The sequence below is a fragment of the Harmonia axyridis genome, chromosome 4 (genome assembly GCF_914767665.1).
Source record: "Harmonia axyridis chromosome 4, icHarAxyr1.1, whole genome shotgun sequence".
NCBI lineage: Eukaryota > Metazoa > Arthropoda > Insecta > Coleoptera > Coccinellidae > Harmonia > Harmonia axyridis.
Window position 1 is genome coordinate 7,144,115 of NC_059504.1, and position 21,679 is coordinate 7,165,793.

Sequence of the window (21,679 nt, forward strand, 5' to 3'; positions counted from 1 at the left end):
ATTTTGCCATTGTTTTTATTGATTTGTGACACGGCGCATTGTCTCGATGAAACAGCACTTTTTTTCTTCGAATGGGGCCGTTTTTGAACGATTTCATCCTTCAACGCTATATAATAATCGCTGTTGATGGTCTGGTCCTTTCGGAGGTAATCAATGAATATTATACCTTGTGCATCCCAGAATACTGATGCCATAACCTTGTCAGTTGACTGTTGTGTTTTTCCTCGCTTTAGAATCGGTCGAAGAAATCAGATTCTCCATTGAAACACAGAATTGGGATCCAGCCAGGAAGAACTGAACACCCTATGTGACTATATAAAATTAGATTCCTGTCTTTTCCCCAACTAGATATATCGATCATTGTTGCAGAATCCTATATAATCAAATGAACTAAATAAACTAGCTTTATGGTTGATGAAAATCTATTCAACTTGCAAGAAATTGTCTTCTTCTTTATCTACGTTGAAATTTTTATTTCTTTCTATATTTCATTAAAATAGAAGAATTTAATTTTATGACCAAATATGTATTGCAGGCAGTTGGCTAAAGTTACACATGCCAAATACCTACATTTAGATACTAATATCTGGTTCATATATTAGCCCTATCGCAACAGAAGCAAAACAGTAACAGTTATGTTTACTCAACATGCTATCAAATATTTGCACTAATAAAATAACCGATTGCGCTTTTACGGTTAAAAAGGGAATTATATAACTGAATTGAATCGTCTGTTTGTGAACCATGGATACCCTTAATAAACATAAATTCAGCAGCAACTGAAACATCTCTGTGAGTGAAATTCCCTTGGAAAAATTCTGATTTTCTCAGAAATACTGAATACTATTTTCAACAGCTCTTTTTACCTAGTATAAGCTTTTTTCTGAACTAAGATTAAATTTTTACATTGCCTTTATCTCATCAAAGTTCCTCTAATCGCATATGAAATATTTCCAGTTCTCTGTATTTTAGCTGAAGTAACCAGATTATAATTTTTGATTAATGAAAAGTCAATTTCAAAGAATTTGATAGATTTCAACTTGAAAATCCTGAGGAAAGTGTAGGAAAGTTATGGATGTTCGTCGACGAAATAAATAATATTCAACTGATTGTGCCAAAGGTATACAGATATATTTCAATGATAATAAATATAATTACAAAATACTACAAAACAGAATTATATACATATCGAATAATTTACAATTAAAAAGCAGTTTCATAATAAATATGGAGAAATATATAAAATTTCAATTACATAAATTAAAAAAAAATAATAATTTACAACTTGAGATACACTATACGCGCTGATTATTTATTTACAATGCAATAAATTACTTAACCTACTTTTCATTGGGTATTACAATAAGTTCCATTCTAATGCGAACAACACCTGTCTTGACATTCGAAGAATATTATTAAAATCGGTATGAATCGCAATTCACATTCAACAAAATCCTCTTACATAACCACACGAATTTACAAATATACCACTAAATTTACAATCACAAATAAAACATATGTACAAGTTTGACTGGAGCTTTTAAATTCGGAATCAGTCTTTGAATTCGATAATACTGATCAATCAAGATGCAAAATGCGTTCACATTTCCACCAAATATACAAACTAAAAACTATTTCACTGGATACAGAATTATCACAAATTTCTTGGGTCGAAAACGTGAACGAAGATTGCAAAATCTTGACTAAATTAGACCTAGACGCATGTGTGGACAAGTTTTCTAGTCCTGCAGATTTCACATTTAACTTCACAGCACCAGTGGAAGGTACAGTTGCACCTCTCAGCTACTATCTTCTCGTGCGTTCTGTACCCCCTCCCACAGCACATGATGTCACAACCGTCGACTCCAATGGAAGAGGCGTTGCAGACCCTGCCGTGGGTCCCTTGGATACCAAGCTTGGTGTTCCTCTCACAGAACCCTGGGCTCATCTCGTAGTACACTAGATCCTTCACACTTGGTGGTTTGTGTTCTGGGTTAAAGGGTTTCAGTTGGAAGTTGTACTTCTGTTTCCTCCTGTTTTCTCTTTTGCTGTATATGCTGTTCTTGGAGATGCTGTTGTATTTGCCGTTGTTACTAAGCATCCTGCCGTGCGCCTTGTTGTTCCTTTGATGGCTGTTACCAGACGTCACGTGGGAAGCACCATCGAAGCGGTCTTTGAGGATGTCGCCAATTACTCTGAAGGAGGGTAGTTTCATCCAACAGGTCCTCACTGTGCAGGATCCTGACATCCCGTGGCATTTGCATTCTTTCTTCATCTGCTGTTGGACATGCTGTAAAAGAAGGAATATTTAGAATGATGGTTCATGTGGAGGAATTGATCTAAGATTTTGGAGTTGTTTGAAATAATGAATTTGTTGTTGAGTTAAGTGGTAGTGGCAGATAGCTAGCAGCTGCCAAGCCAGCATCCACTGTACTAGAGATGAGAATTGAGGGTATAATGTGAAGTGTAATTTTTGTTGTTGATTGGTTCCATAAACGAATGGAGTTAATCAATTTAGCCTGCAGAAGATGACATGAATGAAGAAGCCACTCTCAAATAATAAGTACTTTGGCTGTATAACTCAATTTCCCGAATCGCTCCATAAATATTTGCGAAGAATCACATCATCCCATTTTCAAGTATAACTCAGTACTCTTCAACGTTAAGTGCCTCGTTACTACAAGTACCTAAGGAATAATTATACACCTATTCAATTTATAGCTGGCTCAGTGCCCGAATGATGTTCTGGGAAATGAGTATTATATCCGGTGGACTGATCCTATAAATCAAGCTATTTGTATATTTTATGTTATGCGAACGGTTAATATGCTCAAGAATTTTCAAGATCGCAATAGTATAATTCAATGCCATACAGTGAGTGCTCATTAAGAGAGTCATAGTAAATATTTATCTCGTTAATTAATGCGCAATGATTTAGAGCTCTCAGAATGAGAGATTTGGTGCAATCTTGATTGGTTGTTGAGGTTCGATATTATAAAGTACCATATATATTCGATTACTTCTAGAAAATCAATTGTTGTAAGAAACAACTTCTAGAATATCAAACTTATGGAGTCAAAGGAGAATTGATACCCTATTATTAAAAAGAAAAAGTGTTCATTCAAAAGTCACACAAAGTAAAAACGACGTGAAACAACCGATGACACTAGGAGAGCAAAAGTTTCCAAACCTTGGATTTCAGCAGGTAGATACAGAAAATGATAAATATTCTGCTCATTATAAATTCGACAGTTAGGAAAAATATCGGATTCCAAATATTCAAATTTGCATATTTAATCGGGAATCACTCAAATAAAGATATTTTATTCAATATAATATACATTCATAACGATATAACGGGTGTTTTTTTTCGAGGTATATAACTTTAAGTTGGCATCACTGTTCAAGATGGCGGCCGATTTAACAGCTGTCAAGTGATTTATTCTCAGTTTAGTTTGGCAATTCATCATGAATAAATTCACGCCTGAACAATGCTTGCAAATAGTGCAATTTTATTTCGAAAATAATGGTTCTGTGCGGAATACGTATCGCGCACTACATCCATTTTATTTTGTTTAGCGATGAAGTGCACTTCTGGTTGAATGGCTACGTCAATAAACTAAACTGCCGCATTTAGAGTGAAGCTAATCCTCAAGTGTATGTCGAAACACCGTTACATTCAGAAAAACGGACTGTTTGGTGCGTTTTATGGGCTGGTGGAATCATTGGTCCGTACTTATTCAAAAACGATGATGACCAGAACGTTACAGTCAATGGTGATCGATATAGAGCCATGATAACTAACTTTTTCATACCTGAATTGAACAACCATGATGTCCAGGAGCTCTGGTTCCAACAAGACGGCGCAACAGGTCACACAGCTCGTGCCACAATCGATTTATTGAAAGACACGTTTGGCGACCGCCTAATTTCACGTTTTGGACCTGTGAATTGGCCTCCAAGATCTTGTGATTTAACACCGCTAGTCTACTTTCTGTGGGGCTATGTAAAGTCATTGGTCTATGCGGATAAGCCTCAAACCCTTGACCATTTGGAAGACAACATTCTCCGTGTTATTGCCGATAAACGGCCACAAATGTTGGAAAAAGTCATCGAAAATTGGACGTCCAGATTGGACTACATCCGAGCCAGCCGTTGCGGTCATATGCCAGAAATCATATTTAAAATGTAATGCCACAAGATTATCTTGCGGATAAATAAAATTCATGTCAATCGAATAATCCATCGTTGTTTTATTGCAATTTAAAGTTCTATAGCTCCAAAAAAAAACACCCTTCAGTAAAATTGTGGATTTGAAAATATATCACAATCCGACAACGTAATCTAACCATGTTGGGGACATGAAAAATTGTGTATATTTCCTCTTTCTATGTTTATTACTCTACTATTGCAACTCATATTCTCAAACTTGTTTCTTGTGGTTTCAAGGTTCACTTATAGCATAATTTCCTGTTTAGATTTGGTGGTAGATGTGGCGTTCTCAAAACTATATTTTTCCTGAGTCCCTCCCTGTTTTCGACGAGAGCGTATGTCAGCAGGAAAAAAACGGAAAGTCCTCGTCATTTCTTCAAGCTAAGAATCCAACGCATCCAGGCGTAAATCAGCTGGAAATCTTTGATCAATGGGAGCAATTAACACATATTTTTTGAGATTGTTTCCATCACTGACAATGACATGTAATCGATTGAATCCATTTTTCCGAGAAGAAAAAGAGCAGGAGTACCGAACTCGCCCATCTTAATTGTGACATTGAAAACTTTTTATTCGGATCGAGGCATCTCGAAATTTCAGAAATGTCCTGAGCCTGTCGAGCCTTCCATGCAATTTTCTGCCATAATAATTAAACAGATATGTCAGGCAACGTGGAAAAAGTCGACATTTAAAATCAAACGGCCAGAAGAGCCGTAAAACAAGAAATACGATGTTTTTTCCTTGAGTGGACACAAAATGAGTACCATTTCGTCTATTAGTTTAATAGTTTTGCCTTTAAATGATTTCAGAATGAGCAAGAAGGACTAGAATTAGTATCGAGTACAAGTCAAGAAGAATTCCGAATTGCCGATTTGGATTTAATCAAGTATTAATCTGCAAAACACGATCGTTGGTAATTCTACAAGCTGTACTGAAAAACCGGATATGGGATATGACGGGTTACCACGTTCGTGCGCACTTATTGAGGAGCGCCTTGACATTAGAGGATCAACCTCTAAGAAGCTCCAGTTTTTGAAACCACTCTCCAAGCTTTTCACTTTTAACAACAAATAATGTTGAAATGGATTTTTTTGACAGTTCGAACAACCAATCGAATTTTGTCATTTTGTGTCATATGAAACAATGCCACCCAATCATGTCAACTATACTCTGATAATTGCATTCAGTGCAATTAACAATCACTATGACAACACGATTGAGTTTGACAACTTCATTCCGAATAAATTTCCAAACGTCACGTTTTGGCAATGCGTATGTCCAGAGTATAAGTTTGCTAATCAAAGAAAAATTCCCAGAAATACAACATACAGTTACAAATATATTTGGGAAATATTCATCGATTTTTGCTGGAGCTTGAAGAATTGACGTTGATACTAAAAGATTGGTCTATCAATATGAGAAAGAAAGACGGGGCCGAATATAAAGAAGCAACGGTGAAGACAATGTGGAACATTTTGTGCAAACTCTTGCAAAAAAGTACTATAATGACTTTTACATTATGATTGACCCGTTTAACAATATAATATTTGAATCAGCCCGAGAAGCCCACGATGCAAAGGTAATAGATCATCTATAGTAGAGAACAGCAACAAATCTAACGTTTAGTTGACTTTTAATAAAGTCTTAAATTTTTTGTCGAAAAATTTTCCGCCAAATATCCCTGCAGCATTGAAAAAATGCCTCATAATTTTATGAAAAATTTTTCAGGCTCGTATCTTGGTAACAGTATAGTAGTATAATATTTATAACTAATCAAGTTCTGTTGAATTATGTTAAATAGGTTTTGGAAAATTTTTTTTTGAACACGTTAATGATATTCATTGTTCTGCTCTTTACTTCGTCTTCTAGATATTTTGTTCCTTCTATTTCTTCAGTTTATTATTCAAAATAAACTTTGTTCTTCTAATATCTGTTTTCATAGCATCGAGTTGAAGTATTAAATAACTTCTCTTCCTTGGTTATCAATCTTACGTTATTCATTTTATAAATTTTCTAATGACTTTATTTCAATCACATCTTCATATTTTTAACCTATTCGATACATTTCCTTTGAAAATACCAAATATAAGGAATGTAACGGCATATTTTGCACCACAAAATTAAAGAAGAGAATTTCACATATATTTCTTCTAATGAAAAATGTTTATGTACCTAAAAAAAAAAATTTTTTTTAGGCCGAATTATTCATTCTATTGCCAGAAAGCGTTCCCTTAAACAGTGTCAGCAACCCGACGACAGTGGTGCGCGACTGCAATTTTCTGAGATTTCACGTACGTCCTGTGACATGCTACTGGAGATAAGGACAAGATGAACACATGTTCCGACTGGTGCATTACCCGTGTAATACGGTGTTTAACAACAGGGGGGCCGTGCCCCTCGTCGCACTGCCAGGACATCTGGAGCCCCATGGGGCGCCCTTTTATCGAGCGATAAGCCAAAGGTATATCATTTCAAGAAACGGCCGAATTCTAATATCATTGTACCTACGTGATGTGAAAAGGAACTGAAAGAGGTGTGAAATATTTGATAGGAGCCTATTTCTCCCATTGGAAAATGAAAAAGATCACTGTTCCTTTTTTCGTGCCTATTTCGTGCCCTTTTCGTGTCTATTTTGTGCCTTTTCGTGCCTATTTTTGTGCCTTTTCGTGCCTATTTTTGTGCCTTTTCGTAGATGTTTATCGCCTAAATTTGTCGATCTAACTGGCACTGTTATTTATCATTGAAAAATAGGAGGGATTAGTGTGCCTTTTTTGTGCCTTTTTATAGTTGTTTGATTGCTAAATATCTCCTCAGATGATTGGCATCAATGATGAAACAATGCCTTTTTTCACGATGCTCAATGCGAATACTGATATTTTCGACAATATTGTGTATTAAGAGTTTGAACAGATTAATTTTTCCTAAATGAAAGACATTGAAATTTAGGGCATCTCAAACAACATTGAATACTAAGCTCAAATAAATTGCTATAGTAAGAATTTAAAAATCGAAGGAATTTCTGCAGAAGAATAATACTATTAAATGATATATTGAAACAATAAAATGTTTAAATCAATCATTGAAAAAACGCTTCTAATATGTCAGGGCTGTTTATACTTTGAGGAGACTTATACCATAAACCAGCATTTCGACACAAATATTATATGAATAAAAACGAAACATCGAAACAAATGAAATATAAAGGATTTATAGGAAGTATACTTTAGTAGAGAAACCTACATATCCCCATTTTCATGATTGAGAAACCAAATACATCAAATTCATGATATTTTTTTTGTTGTAGTTGAATTGGGGTGTACTTCGCTTCATTAATTTTTTGGGTATTTTAATTTAATCAAACTTATATTTCAAAAGCGAACGTGAGATTCCAACAAAAAAAGCTTCAAAATCTCATCGTATCAGCGGCAAAAACGAAATGCGTATTTAGTTTCAATTTTAGTTCACAAATAGGATCAAAAAAGGCACGAAAGGTGCCTAGAAATGCACGAAATAGGCATCATCATTAGAAACTGGACTGGACCGAATTTAAGAATCTGTAACAAGCGGAGAAATATAGCTCTCGCAGAGTTTTGAACAGAATAACGACCGAAGATATAAAATATCATAAACCAATAAAACCACTTCGTGATTCTAAAACAGCCTGCGATCCCATATTTAACTATGCTGCAAATGAGTGCACGAACTCTGCCGAGATATATTTCCCAAGAAGAAGATACCACTAATGAGAGGAGATATTCTCTCGATTTATCTGTGGCAATTAATTCTTCGATACGCAAAGTGGTGGAGGGTGACTTACTACCGGCTAATTTTAGTTTATAGACCAACATGCTCTCAAATCTTGCACCACAGTACGTTTCCGATAAGAAAAGTTATTTTAAGTGTCTATGGCACGGAAATTCTATGTTCGCCGCATGTTGATCGTTTGAAATACAGCAGACGTTACGAAAATTTACATCGCAGGAGGAAGAGTATCGCGTATGGACGGATCTGCAGGCGAGGGACGCCAACTTGTATGAACAGTGAAAGGATTCGGTCATTCGAAGGCCCGTATATGCTTCTTTCAGTAATTTTTTTTTCAGCTTGTCGAAGTATATTTCTGTGGTTGCAATTTTTATGTAATTTCATAGGCTTTGAGTACCTACAGTTATACGTTATATCAAGTATATTATATGAATATATACACACGCGCAAAAATAAGGGAAACGGACAAAATCTCAACGAAGTTTGTTGCTCATTTTCTCTTGAACTCTTGGCCGATTTGAGCAATTATTTTTTTTTAAATGTAAAGGGTTTTTTTTTTAGAGCTATAGAACTTCAAATTGCAATAAAACAACAATGGATTATCCGATTGACATGAATTTTATTTATCCGCAAGATAATCTTGTGGCATTACATTTTAAATATGATTTCTGGAATATGACCGCCACGGCTGGCTCGGATGTAGTCCAATCTGGACGTCCAATTTTCGATGACTTTTTCCAACATTTGTGGCCATGTATCGGCAATAACACGGCGAATGTTGTCTTCCAAATGGTCAAGGGTTTGTGGCTTATCCGCATAGACCAAAGACTTTACATAGCCCCACAGAAAGTAGTCTAGCGGTGTTAAATCACAAGATCTTGGAGGCCAATTCACAGGTCAAAAACGTGAAATTAGGCGGTCACCAAACGTGTCTTTCAATAAATCGATTGTGGCACGAGCTGTGTGACATGTTGCGCCGTCTTGTTGGAACCACAGCTCCTGGACATCATGGCTGTTCAATTCAGAAATGAAAAAGTTATTAATCATGGCTCTATACCGATCATCATTGACTGTAACGTTCTGGCCATAATCGTTTATGAAGAAGTACGGACCAATGATTCCACCAGCCCATAAAGCGCACCAAACAGTCAGTTTTTCTGGATGTAACGGTGTTTCGACATACACTTGAGGATTAGCTTCACTCCAAATGAGGCAGTTTTGTTTGTTGACGTAGCCATTCAACCTGAAGGGCGCTTCATCGCTAAACAAAATTAAATTGAACTTATTCCGCACACAACCATTGTGTTCGAAATAAAATTGCACTATTTGCAAGCATTGTTCAGGCGTGAGTCTATTCATGATGAATTGCCAAGCCAAACTGAGAATAAATCACTTGACAGCTGTTAAATCGGTCGCCATCTTGAACTGTAATGCCAACTTAAAATTATATACCTCGAAAAAAAACACCCGTTAGCAGTACATTGTTCAGCTTTTCGCTTTTTGTTGGCATTTTCAGAGTTTAACACTCGAAATTCTGTTCGTATTGCAATCGTTTAATTCGACACCACATCAGCTGAAAGACATTACTGTGTTTAGAATTCCATAGAAATGAGCCAGTACGGTGCTGGAAATCTTGGGAAGAGGAGCAGGTCGCTATTCCCCACAAGACCAAATCGAAACCTCTGTGGTTGAAAATAAATATTATTTATGCCCGATTAAAACATTCTAATGATGACTGGTGTGAGAAAAAGGTTTGATTTATACGAAAAGTGGTCATTACTACCGGGTGGTCGGTTCAAGTGCGTATTAAAATGCATATTAACTTGTTACGGAGCACCTTCCCGAACCTTTTTACATTACTAATAATGTGACATTCTGCTGAATCTGTTTCTGAACGTCCTAGATCGACCAGCGAAAAAAAACGCAGAAATTGCTTGTCGATATTTTTTTTAATTGAGACAAAATCAAGGTTAATCAAGTTCGACACAGGTCTTTTTTGTCGTGGACGCAACTGATAAACCATTAGTTGATCATAATTATGAATATCTAGTATTTTGTAAGCGGAAATCCTGAATTAATATTCAAATTTCATTCAAACGGTTTAGGAAACATTATTCATTATTATCGAAAATGGTCGTTCACCTAATACCCTTATCCTCGTAACCTGCAGGTTTTTCGAATTATCTTAATTACGGTTCGATCCACCAGTATAACATTAGTTTTATATCCAGAATTTCCATTATACAAGCCAACTATTTTTTTTTTCGTATATGATTTCATAAGCGAGGAACGACAAACTTCTCCATTGCTATAAGAATTTTTTAACAATTTTACTATCTTTCTTAACGAGTGCTTATACCTTAACAAATGTCTTGATAAAAAATTCCAAAAAGCAACAAACTGAAATAAAAAATTTTGCAGAAAAATTTTTTTCACAAGATCGAGTAAAAACACCTTTCTTGTAGACCACATATATACTGCTGTGGTCTCTTAGGGTGCCCTCGAAAATTCATGTAGATGCTTTTTTCAAATTCATTCAAACAACTCCGATTTCCTTAGAAATAAAATAAGCTTGTGATCTCAAATTGAACTTACCCATCTGCCAGCTTCGTTGTTATGCAAATTCATTTTCTCCCTTAGCGTCTTCCCCCTCTCGCCAGTGTCCACAAATTCTCGACTCACAGCAAACCCAAATCCGATATTATCAGAACAACCACCCCATTCAAAATCACGTACTCCTGCCACTGCAACGGAATTTTCGGAAAAATGGTATTTCCTAGCCTTGTGGTGATTTTCACAGCTGCAGGTGTCTATGGTCCCTTCGCTGCAGGCTCTGGCTATTGCGTGGGTGACTGCTGCACTGGTTATTGCATAGATGAAAGCTGTCTCTCTACAACCTGCAAGAAACATAATTTCTGATGTGAGAACATGATTGCAAACAATTATTGTTAACCGATTTAGATACTGTAGGTTTTTTATCAGATAGGTTCGATTCAATTTGTGACTAGTCGTGGATCAGTTCAAAACCGGATTTGAACTGAACCAGCATAAGAAACGACCAAAATCTGTGAGGTTTGAACTGAAGCCAGAGAGGAATTTCGAAAACGAAAACGACTCTGACTCATAGAGTAATAAACATAGATAGAAGAAGTATACATATCCCCAACATGGTTAGCTTACCATGTCGTATTGTGATATATTTTCAGATCCACGATTTTACTGAATCATTATGAATGTATCTTATTTGAATGAAATATACATATTTATTTGAGTGATTCCCGATTGAATATGCAAATTTGAATATTTGGAATCCGATATTTTTCCTAATTGTCGAATTTATAATAAGCAGAATATTTATTATGTTCTGTATCTACCTGCTGAAATCCAAGGTTTGACAACTTTTGCTCTCCTAGTGTCATCGGTTGTTTCACGTCGTTTGGCGCGCTTGAAGTTCATTTTCTGAATTTCTGATATATTTAGGTATTTATTTCAATATATTTTGAGTTGATATGAAACGTTGATTCACTATGGGACATGAGAAGTGCGTTCTTTGTGAAGAAACTCGCGAATTGAGTGAAATATCGTATCACTGATATGTTTTCATTTCCGCGCGCTTCATGTCAAATTTGATAGTTCATATTGGGGACAAAGTTCGCTTACTGTAAATGAGATGTGCTCCCTCTTTCTTGTTTATCATTTTGAGCTCTGACCTATATGTTCATAAAAAAAATATATATTTCAACTAACGCATAAGTAAATGACGTTCAGAGAATCTTCCACCGATTTTTCTTATTATTCCATAAAATTCTTAAAATCCTTCAGAATATTTTGGAATTGGCGATCCAGATTCATGATTTTACATAACATAATAATGAACACAGGAAATCGGAGGTATGTTTCTTTTTATTGATTTCTCAATAGGTATAAGATAAACAATCAGATGTATGTAGGAAATAGTGTAGTACCTGATGAAGGTGAACATTCCGTGAAAGATTGAATCGTCTTTTTCTAGTTTTTGTGCTTTTCTTTTAGAGAATTCAATTAAATTACGCAACTAAAAACTTCTCGTTATATAGTCTAAAAAAACATGAAATCATTGATCAATATCGAAATCATTTCCTCACTATTCCTTTCTCCACGCTAAAAAAGGTAGAATTCAAGAACTTTTTCGTATATCACAATCATGAATTCCATCAATTCCCTTCCTACAACGATAAATCATAAACAAGAACGAAATAAATCCATTTGAACCGAAAAAAACTCGATCCGATACGATAAATATAAATTATGATTCGCAAAAAAAAACGAATCGATATATATATGATCAATAGTTGGCATAGCTGTTCGTGTGACGGGATTCTTGCGCCAGCAGCAATAAAAATGAAGAGTTATTGAGTGCACCTGTCATATTTAATAACAGAATGGGAGATCCTATCTACATGTCAATTATATGCAGTGCCGTCAGAGATTCAGAGTTGATGTTGTTGAATGTCTTTATAATGGGATTGGGAATAACTTAATTTCATTCTTATGGGAGGGGAAGAAGAAATGGAATTGGCTTAAAATTTAATGTTGAAAAAATTTGTCGGAAATGGTAAATGAGACGAAATGAAAATTTATTTTATTTCGTTCAGGGAAGGGTCAAAATTAATACATTTACGTCTGTTATGAATTAAATGCAAAAAAATTATTAGAGTTGTATTCCTTCTTTTTGTAATATTTAGTAGTGAAGTTTATTTTTGCTGCACCAATTTCGGTGAATACCCATTTCCATAATAAACTAGACACTCTCATAAACACTTGTACATTAGCAACAATATTTTTTTCTACAACTCGGGACAAAGTTACCTAGTTTTCATTTTGTGAATTTCACTTATCCTTGAACATAATATATAATAACAAACTCCTGGATGAATTAAGGATTGTAGTATGTATTCGATATGTTTAATTACAAGTACTTTAAGATATTTACAAAAGTATCTCAAGCATATTTCTGTCCCATTTCATAGGAATGTATCTACTCCCAATGAAGATAGAAAAACATCAAAACATAAGATTCCAACTCAAACTAAAATGCTTTCTTCGTACAAATCTCCCTCTGTGAAGATAACTGCTCTCATTTCTAACAAAGCACAGCAGAAGCTCCTGTATACGTAGTAGTGTTCACGAATAGTTACAAATTATACAAACAATGAATATATTGCTTTCTGCTTTAATCGAGACGGAAAATTTTATTTACGATTTTATTATTCCCGTGATTTTAAAGAACAGAACACACTCATCCATCATTATGAATATATGAAGGCGAGTTTGAATTGTACCCATACAACAATCTGTTCCGCTACCCTATGAGCCCCTACAGGTCTCATTATTTTCACCTTGAGTTTATTATCTAGCTAGAACGGTAGCTCTAATCGACCGAGAAGAGGTATTTTTCAGGTTTTCGAACAGAAACAATATTGCAACAAGAGATACTTATTTCCTCGAACTTGAGAATAATAAAGACCGTCCTTATGCTTGTTAGTGATATTACTCGAAATGAAGCACCTGTAAAATGTCCCAATGGGACATTCTAGGTGAAAAAAAAAATTACAATGAAATGCAACCGTTGAAAAAGAATATTTGACATTAATATCAAGGATATTTCTTTCTACAACAGTGTGTAAAACTCAATTCTACGTGTTGGAACTGCGTACCATTTTTTGAAAATAGTGCGAAAATGAAAACGTACCTGTAGGCAGTATCTCAGAGTAATAAACATAGATAGAGGGAGTATATGTCATTTTTAGTTAGCAAATTTCGTTCCCAACATGAACTATCAAATTTGACATGTTGCGCGCGGAAATGAAAACATATCAGTGATACGATATTTCACTCAATTCGCGAGTTTCTCCACAAAGAACGAACTTCTTTTGTCCCAAAGTAAACCAACGTTTCATATTAACTCAAAATATATTGAAATGAATACCTACCTAAATATATCAAAAATCCAGAAAATGAACTTCAGCGCGCCAAACGACATGAAACAACCGATGACACTAGGAGAGCAAAAGTTGCCAAACCTTGAATTTCAGCAGGTAGATACAGAAAATAATAACCATTCTGCTTATTATAAATTCGTCAATTAGGAAAAATATGAGATTCCAAATATTCAAATTTGCATATTTAATCGGAAATCACTCAAATAAATATATTTCATTCAATATAATATACATTCATAACGATATAGTAAAATTGTGAATTTGAAAATATATCACAATCCGACAACGTAATCTAACCATGTTGGGGACACGTAAAAATTGCATATACTCCATCTATCTATGTTTATTACCCTATGAATATAACCACAAAAACTCGAAATGTCAAATGTCACCCCGTTTGTCGGAAATACTTCAAGCTGTAGTAGTAGTCCTCGAGACTACATTAAATCAATATACATCATACTCAACAGTTGAACCCCCCTAAGTACCCTCGATGTAAGACTGCACAAAAAACTACACATGTAATTTGTCAGCCTAATAAATTAGACGGACTTGACCGGTTTGCAGTCCATTTGGAAAACGAGCATGTCCTCAAACCTTCATCATCGCATTCAATGACATATTATGCGTACTTATTACCATTTGTCAAAGGGTGCAAAACATAAAAGGGGGTCTCTTGTCCAGATGTTTGCGGATTGGAGTGGTCCTGTGTTTTTGTTCTCTCTTTTTGTGTGCCGGACATCAAAAAGTGGAGTTGGAAACGAGTGCCTGATCTAAATTGGACGTGTATGCCCTTTAGTTTTGTGTGTACACGTCTGCTTCAATAGCGAATGAAAGCCTCAATCCCAACCCCTCTCAACTGGGGCATTAGCCAGATCTGATTGCAATTGCGTATTTTGATTCAGTGGGTTCCGTTTATCTGCGCATTTCACGGTTGAAATCGTACGATTGTATGAAGATTTTTTTCAGATAAAAATTTTTCAATTGTACTATTTCCTATACAGGATGTTACCCTAAAAGTGCGAATAATATACAGTGTCCAATTTTAGAAACACCATCTCTCCTCTATATCTCTAAAACGATATTCAATTTATGTTTTATTATGAGTATCATATAAACCAATTTCGACAAATCCCTTGAAGAGGTTTTTAAATGATCAATTCTCGGTACTTTCATAATACTTGGAAAAGTGTACTGTCAATGAATAACTGGGTATGGACGAAATCAGTGATTCGCAAAGTTGGACCTTGGAACCGTGAATATTCGGTTTGGCCGTCGACGTGGAAGCATGACCGGGATGTCCCCATGATTTTATGCACTTGGAATTATCGTAATGGATCCATTTTTCGTCTCCAGTCACAATACGATGCAGCAATCCCATACATCTTTGCCTTGCCAGCATCTGTTCACACGCAAACAAACGCCGTTCAGCAACTCTCGGCTTCAACTCGTACGACACCCAATTTCCTTGTTTCTGAATCATCTCCATCACTTTCAGCGTTTTGAGAAGGCTTGTTGCGTTACTCTCAATGATCCTGCCAATTTTTATTGAGTTTGACACGAGTCTTGATCGAGTAATGCCTCCAATTATGCATCTTCGAGAAACCTTCACTCTTCTACCGCCATGCTGGTCTTCGACGTCGAAATCACAGTTCTTGAAGCGTTGAAACCACTCTCGGCACGTTATTTCACTAATAGCGTATTTGAGAGCATTCGATGAGCCTCAGCTGCAGATTTCTTCATATTAAAGCAGAAAATTGAAACCTCCCTCAAATGACGAGAATTTGGCTTGTAAGCTGACATGTTTAATCGAGTATAACTTCATGATGCAGGCATAAATCGACTAATATTTCGATGGCGTTATGTTTACGAATACCTAAGCTTATTGTATGACATCTATAATCTATTTATTTCGACTAATACTTACAGCCATCTATTGCAAAACGGCAGAAGCAAAGTTGTACAAAAATACATAAATGGAAATTCTGCAGAAGTAGTTGAATAAAACATTATCCAATATTGTTTATTTAAAACAGATAGGCCACTGAAACTTTGCCTTAAGATGAAGCGTCATAATTAACATGTCGACTTCGTTGTGTGTGGCACAAGATTTGCATAAAAATATGCATAATTCTCAAGTTTCGCATTCCATACAAATTCATCGGAGCTAAGTAGTAGGACACCCCCATATTTATTGATTCACACACAGCCTCCTATTAAGATATAAACTCAGGTATGGCCATTTCTCATTTAGGACCGTAGGTATATTATGAATGACCCGAACCTATGTAAATTTCCTTGTAGTGATGTATGAATAAACAACTACATATTTTTAAACAATACCGGGTCGTGTATCCCGAGATGTTGTATATTACTTGGGGGCCCAGCGGGGACCAAACGTGATGACGTAATTACTTGGAACTGAAGGTGAAAACCACTGGCTGTAATGCGCTTACAAAGGTCGTTATTTTCAGGATTGTGTTTTTCGCTTTTAACACATTTCGAGATTGAGTTATAAAAATGTGGATGGGGTTTGTGGATTTATCGACCTCGCTCGTGTTTTAAGGGGGCACATTTTTATGGTTGTGCTAATTTTTCTGTTTGTCGTACGATGGTTTTCTCGGAATTCGGAAATAAAATTTGTTCTGCAGGGGAACGTGATAAGGAGATTCTTTTATGTCTTAATTTGAAGCTCGACGGTGAATTCTGGCCTTTGTTTTATTTCAGAATATTTTTTTGATGATTCCAAAACAAACTTTTCCAATTTATCTCGAAATCTTTGGAAAACAAACAAATAGAATTGGAAAATTCCGGTCTCTCAAGGTGTGTCTAGTCGATTTTTCAAGTGACGTTTCGCTTACTACTTCGGTAAGCATCTCCAGAAATTTCTAGATGGATGGTGGATTGGATTGGCTAAAAAGCAAAATTTTACAATTTGGATATAGCTGTGAAAGCTTTCAGCATTATATAATATAAACAAATATTTTAATTGATAAAGTCAGAACCCAATAACTCAATTGAATATACGTTTGAAATATCTATATAGCCTTATCAAAAATATCGAAGTAAATTTTTGGAATATAAATATACACTAGAATATACACACCTAACGGACATCGCTATTCATAACTTAGATTGGACAGACCGTCAGGCTCACAAATAGACATGGAAAAAGCCTTATGTATTCACAGAGCCCCATAAAGTTATTTCGAGAATATCCAGAATTCCATTAATCGCATAAGACACAATTTTCTCACTCCTACCAGAATCGAACAATCCGAAAACGTCCAAAACCTAGAAAGAACCGATCACCTAACGAGCCAAGACAACAAAACAAAGATATAATAAGTCCCATTTATATACCAGAAGACAGAGATATCCATGACACCTAACCCAGCGATTAATAAACATAAGTGGGCTGTGGGAACCTGATAACGAAATTAATGCAACAAAAACAAAACAACGTCGGTATTAATATTTTCATGGTTGACAGCACCTTGTCCGAAGATAGTGTTGTCATCGGCGATACGTTTGATAGGTGGCTGTGTCAGCATCAGTTAAATGGTCCTTCCGAACAGGATAGATAGACTGCCGATAATACAGATCGCTGCACCGGTGACAAGATCTTGGGCCCGGTAAACTGCGCGCTTCTTTCATGGGGTGCACCCAAATGACCGATCAATTGGGGGACTAATAGGCCTGGATTATATTCAGATGCCCTATCGGATGAAGTTACAAATGGGGACCGAGCCAGTGGCGCCGGAAGGGTTTTCGGCTGAGGTTTCAACCTTTTCACTGCTCGAGTTTGAATTTTCTTTTATTATTTTTATATTCTGTGACATACGAAGATAGAATGAACCATAGATTATTATTTCAAGTGTTTTCTTGAATATGGGCTCTAATACTTGTTCATTCACGCTGAGGACAAAAAATTCTGGATCCCTTTCAAATAGACTACTTTTGACAATCAGGTAACTCAACTTTTGAGAATTGCAATTTATAAGTTAATGAACAAAAATAGTTTCAAAATTATGAATAAACGAATGAACTTTGTTAATCAAAATTTTTCAACGCGTTCAAATAATAGGTGAAATCCTATACATTTGCATAACGGTGAAAAATGTTGTGTCCTACTTTACCAAATTTTATAGCCCCCTCTCGGTTTTTCTTATCACCTTTTTGTACCTGATTCATGTAAATAATCTATACCATTTGTAGAACATACAGTGTCTGAAGAAGAACTTGAAATAAGTTCGAAACTACGCAGTTACATAATTTAATCCTCATTTGCCAATTTTATTGTTATTTATCACAACTCACATTCTTTAGCTCAGAGTAAAACCTCGGTGAGGTAATTGTATTTTTTTTTAATTATGACAGAAACGTTGAGTGCAAATGTTGAAACTTGTCTTTAGAATTGATAAATTGTGAAGTGAAGAAATCAAGTTGCAATCAAGTTTTATTGAATTCATCAGTAGATTCTCAGATGAAATCCACCATTTAGATTCTAGAATTGCTTCGAATGGAATGAAGTCAACAAAATTCTGTTATTTATGAGGTACGCCCCTGTGGAGGTATACCCAACTGGACCTAAGATCCAAAGATAAGAGACTACCCGAAATATTACTCTATTTTTTTCATGTTCGCCCATAGCTGACTTCTTGTGTATCTAAATTGGTCCAATCTTTCGGCCTGTCCATCTAATTATTCTAATTAAACCACGTGACAAATTGATCATACTGGACATTTTTGAGTCATAATTAATAGACCATTAGCTTAATTAGAATAACGTGTTACGTTTTGTGTTTGTAAATTTTCGATCAAATAAACAAATCACATCATGGTATACTCAGACAGATATTGATGGTTTTGACAGCGATCATTTGATTCCATTTCGAAGGCTATAACTCTTCTGGAAGTATCTCGGATGTTGAGTTGAGAGGCATATATAATTGGGGATTTTAGCAGTCGAGGTCATATATCGACAATTTCCATGTTCTAGAAATTGATTCCTGTTATTTGTTTGTGAAAAAATTGCAGTAAGACTCATATCCTCTTCATTGATTATAGTTATATGGATCCTGTTCTCCTTAATACCAATTAAATGCTGGGTATCTGCATAAATGCTTTATTATGAACTTAAAACTTAATTTGTTTCACAAAAACAATTCATTGTTTTCATCATTAGATGAAAACTCAGGCAGTTTCTTCAGTTGAGATTTCTCAAACATTAATAGTTATTTATAATACAAGTGCAGAAGGCATTGATATTCTTCCACGAGTTCAAAATTCAAAAACGAGCCACGAAGTGGCGAGTTTTTGAATGAACGAGTGGTAGAATGAGCCTTCTGTACAAGTATTATACATTATTTTCTCTAATTCATTGCATTTTCATTGAAATTAATGAAATATTTCCATAAATATCATTTAGTGCTTTCTGCATTGAAGAATGTTGGTTGGCAGAACTGATTTCTTTAAGGCAAATTGATGAATTGACAGATAAAGCCGTGGCGGAAAGTTCGGAGTACCAACATATAATAATAAAATATAACCATGAAAACTGTGCGTTTCTGATATATTCCCGCACGATTTTGTTCTACAAGATGTGGAAGAATGAACGGAATAACCACAGAATTAGAGAAAATCATAATTGGAATAGTCACATAATATCTAGACAGCTTGGCTCTCAGTCTTTTATTACCTGCCAACAAATTTTCCACGAAATCTTCAATTTCCAATTTAGTGTTACATAAAAATTCCTGCACAACATTAGGACATTTTTCAACCTGATCGTAAAACAACTATTCATTCTGTTGTCCTCATGATGATCACCAAAACCGCAAACTATTCGAGTCTCATTAATTTCCAGGTGTGTAACAGATATAATTATAGAATTATATTCCTGCAAAGTTATCGACCTCAGCATTTATTTCTAAATGGGCATAAATCAATTCGTTAGGACTGCTAATTGGATAGCAGAGGATTACAGACAGTTGTCACTGTTATTTTCGTTGTTGGTCATCCGAAAATCGAAATGAGAAGTTCAATCAAAAATAAAAAAAATTCAATTTGATGTTCAATTCAAGTTCTTGGCGAAGTGGACTGAAAGGGGCTGGAACGTATTCCTCTTCATCTTCTAACCGAAAGGAAATACATCCACAATAACAAAAGGGGGCGATCATCTTTATCTTTACCAGTTCCTTTGATCTGGTGAAGTAATACATACGTTTTGAAGTCTGAAGAAATGAATGATCGCCTGAAATCTCAATCAGGACATTGAAATCAAAGAATAAGGCTAATAAAGAAGACCGGATGGGGGTGGAATCCCCAGGGAGCAATCCCATCGTCTTCTCCAGTATATTTGAGAGATGAGTTTGAAAGAGGATTGCAAGGTACGTTTTTTTTCGTTTTCAAGCTTCGCAGCTTCATACAAGGTTTACTGAGATTGGAATATATTGAGGGGCGACAGATGAGAGAATAATCGGACATTAATATAGTATTGGAAATCAAATATTATTTTTATTGTCCTTTGAATAGTATATTCTAAAACAAGTTGCATAATGGGCTCCTATTCCAAAGTTTTGGAATTACCTTCTGCAACGAGTATTAGACGATATTTTCTCTATTTCAGTCAAGTTTTGTGAAATACTATCGAAATTCCATGAAAAATTCAGATAATATATCCCATTAACTTTTGTATTGTATCTTGGCAGTTGGTGTGACTGTTACGAACATTGACAGATTACGGAATTTGAATATGAATCGTACGTTTCGAATTTTGAAATAATTTACAAATACTCATTAAATTTGTGAATTATGTCTGACGAAATCTATTCAACACCACCAAAATTAAGAGAAATTGCGATTAATGTTGCACATCATTTCACTATATCCTAATTATATTATTTTGACAATTATTGACGTTTGTTGAAATTTGATAGGATTGGAAGTCAGTATAGACAACCACAAACCGAAAAATATAACTGAAAACGATGGTGTAATGGGTTCATTACAGCACTGTTTTCAGAACTGTAATGAACTCATAACGATACTGAAATAGAGAAATAAGTAGAAAATGTTCATTTTCAACTATTCATCTTCAAAAAGTATAGAGCTAAGAAATGATATAGTTTTCCGTTTGGTGTCAGGAATGTTTTATCTTATGAAAGAGCTAAAAATATAAGTTTTATCTGAGAGAAACTCGTCCGGCTTCTTCCCAATCATCCACACTTGACCGAATACGCCCCATTTACAAAGAACAGCACAATCTTTATCGCATTTGGTGAATAAAATAACTATAAAACTCACTAAATACGTATAAATCAACATATACCCTTGTGGCTATTTGAGAAACGGACCTCCTCGAAAGCCAACTACTAAAAGACCCCTGAAGAAGTCAGTCGTGGTCAGATATCGAAATCCGAGAAACTCCAAATCTTCGATTAATGTAGCGGCCGAATTTTATAGATTCGGTGATGTTTTTACGATCCATTAAATATTTTTATCATTTTATTCTTTTGACACCGCACATTTTAGGTATGTGTGTGGGTTTTCGGTCAGAGTAGACATATTTAAAAACATGTTAATTAGGCGGGTTAGTAAAACTTTATTTATTTTGATTGTGGCTTCTTTCTCAACACATTTATCTACCGACTCGCCACAACACCTCATCTGAAAAAACTTCTCCTTGATTAACACATCATTTCGTTTATTACTTCCATCAA

At 35.3% G+C, this 21,679-nt stretch overlaps 1 protein-coding gene across 4 annotated transcripts in view; it reads right to left on the bottom strand.

The window, feature by feature from the left end:
- Positions 1–1,113: 1,113 nt before the first annotated feature.
- The window catches only part of LOC123677373 (protein Wnt-1), a 157,929-nt gene continuing 137,363 nt past the window's right edge, over positions 1,114–21,679 (bottom strand). For 3 of the 4 annotated variants that reach the window (XM_045613860.1, XM_045613862.1, XM_045613861.1), the window contains 2 exons: positions 10,570–10,871; positions 1,120–2,290 (listed from right to left, as the gene is read on the bottom strand). In XM_045613860.1, coding sequence (XP_045469816.1) covers positions 1,715–2,290; positions 10,570–10,871 — 878 coding nt within the window. In that variant the 3' untranslated portion in view covers positions 1,120–1,714. Of the gene's footprint in view, positions 2,291–10,569; positions 10,872–21,679 lie in introns of all 4 variants that reach the window. The other variant, XM_045613859.1, reaches the window with a different exon arrangement.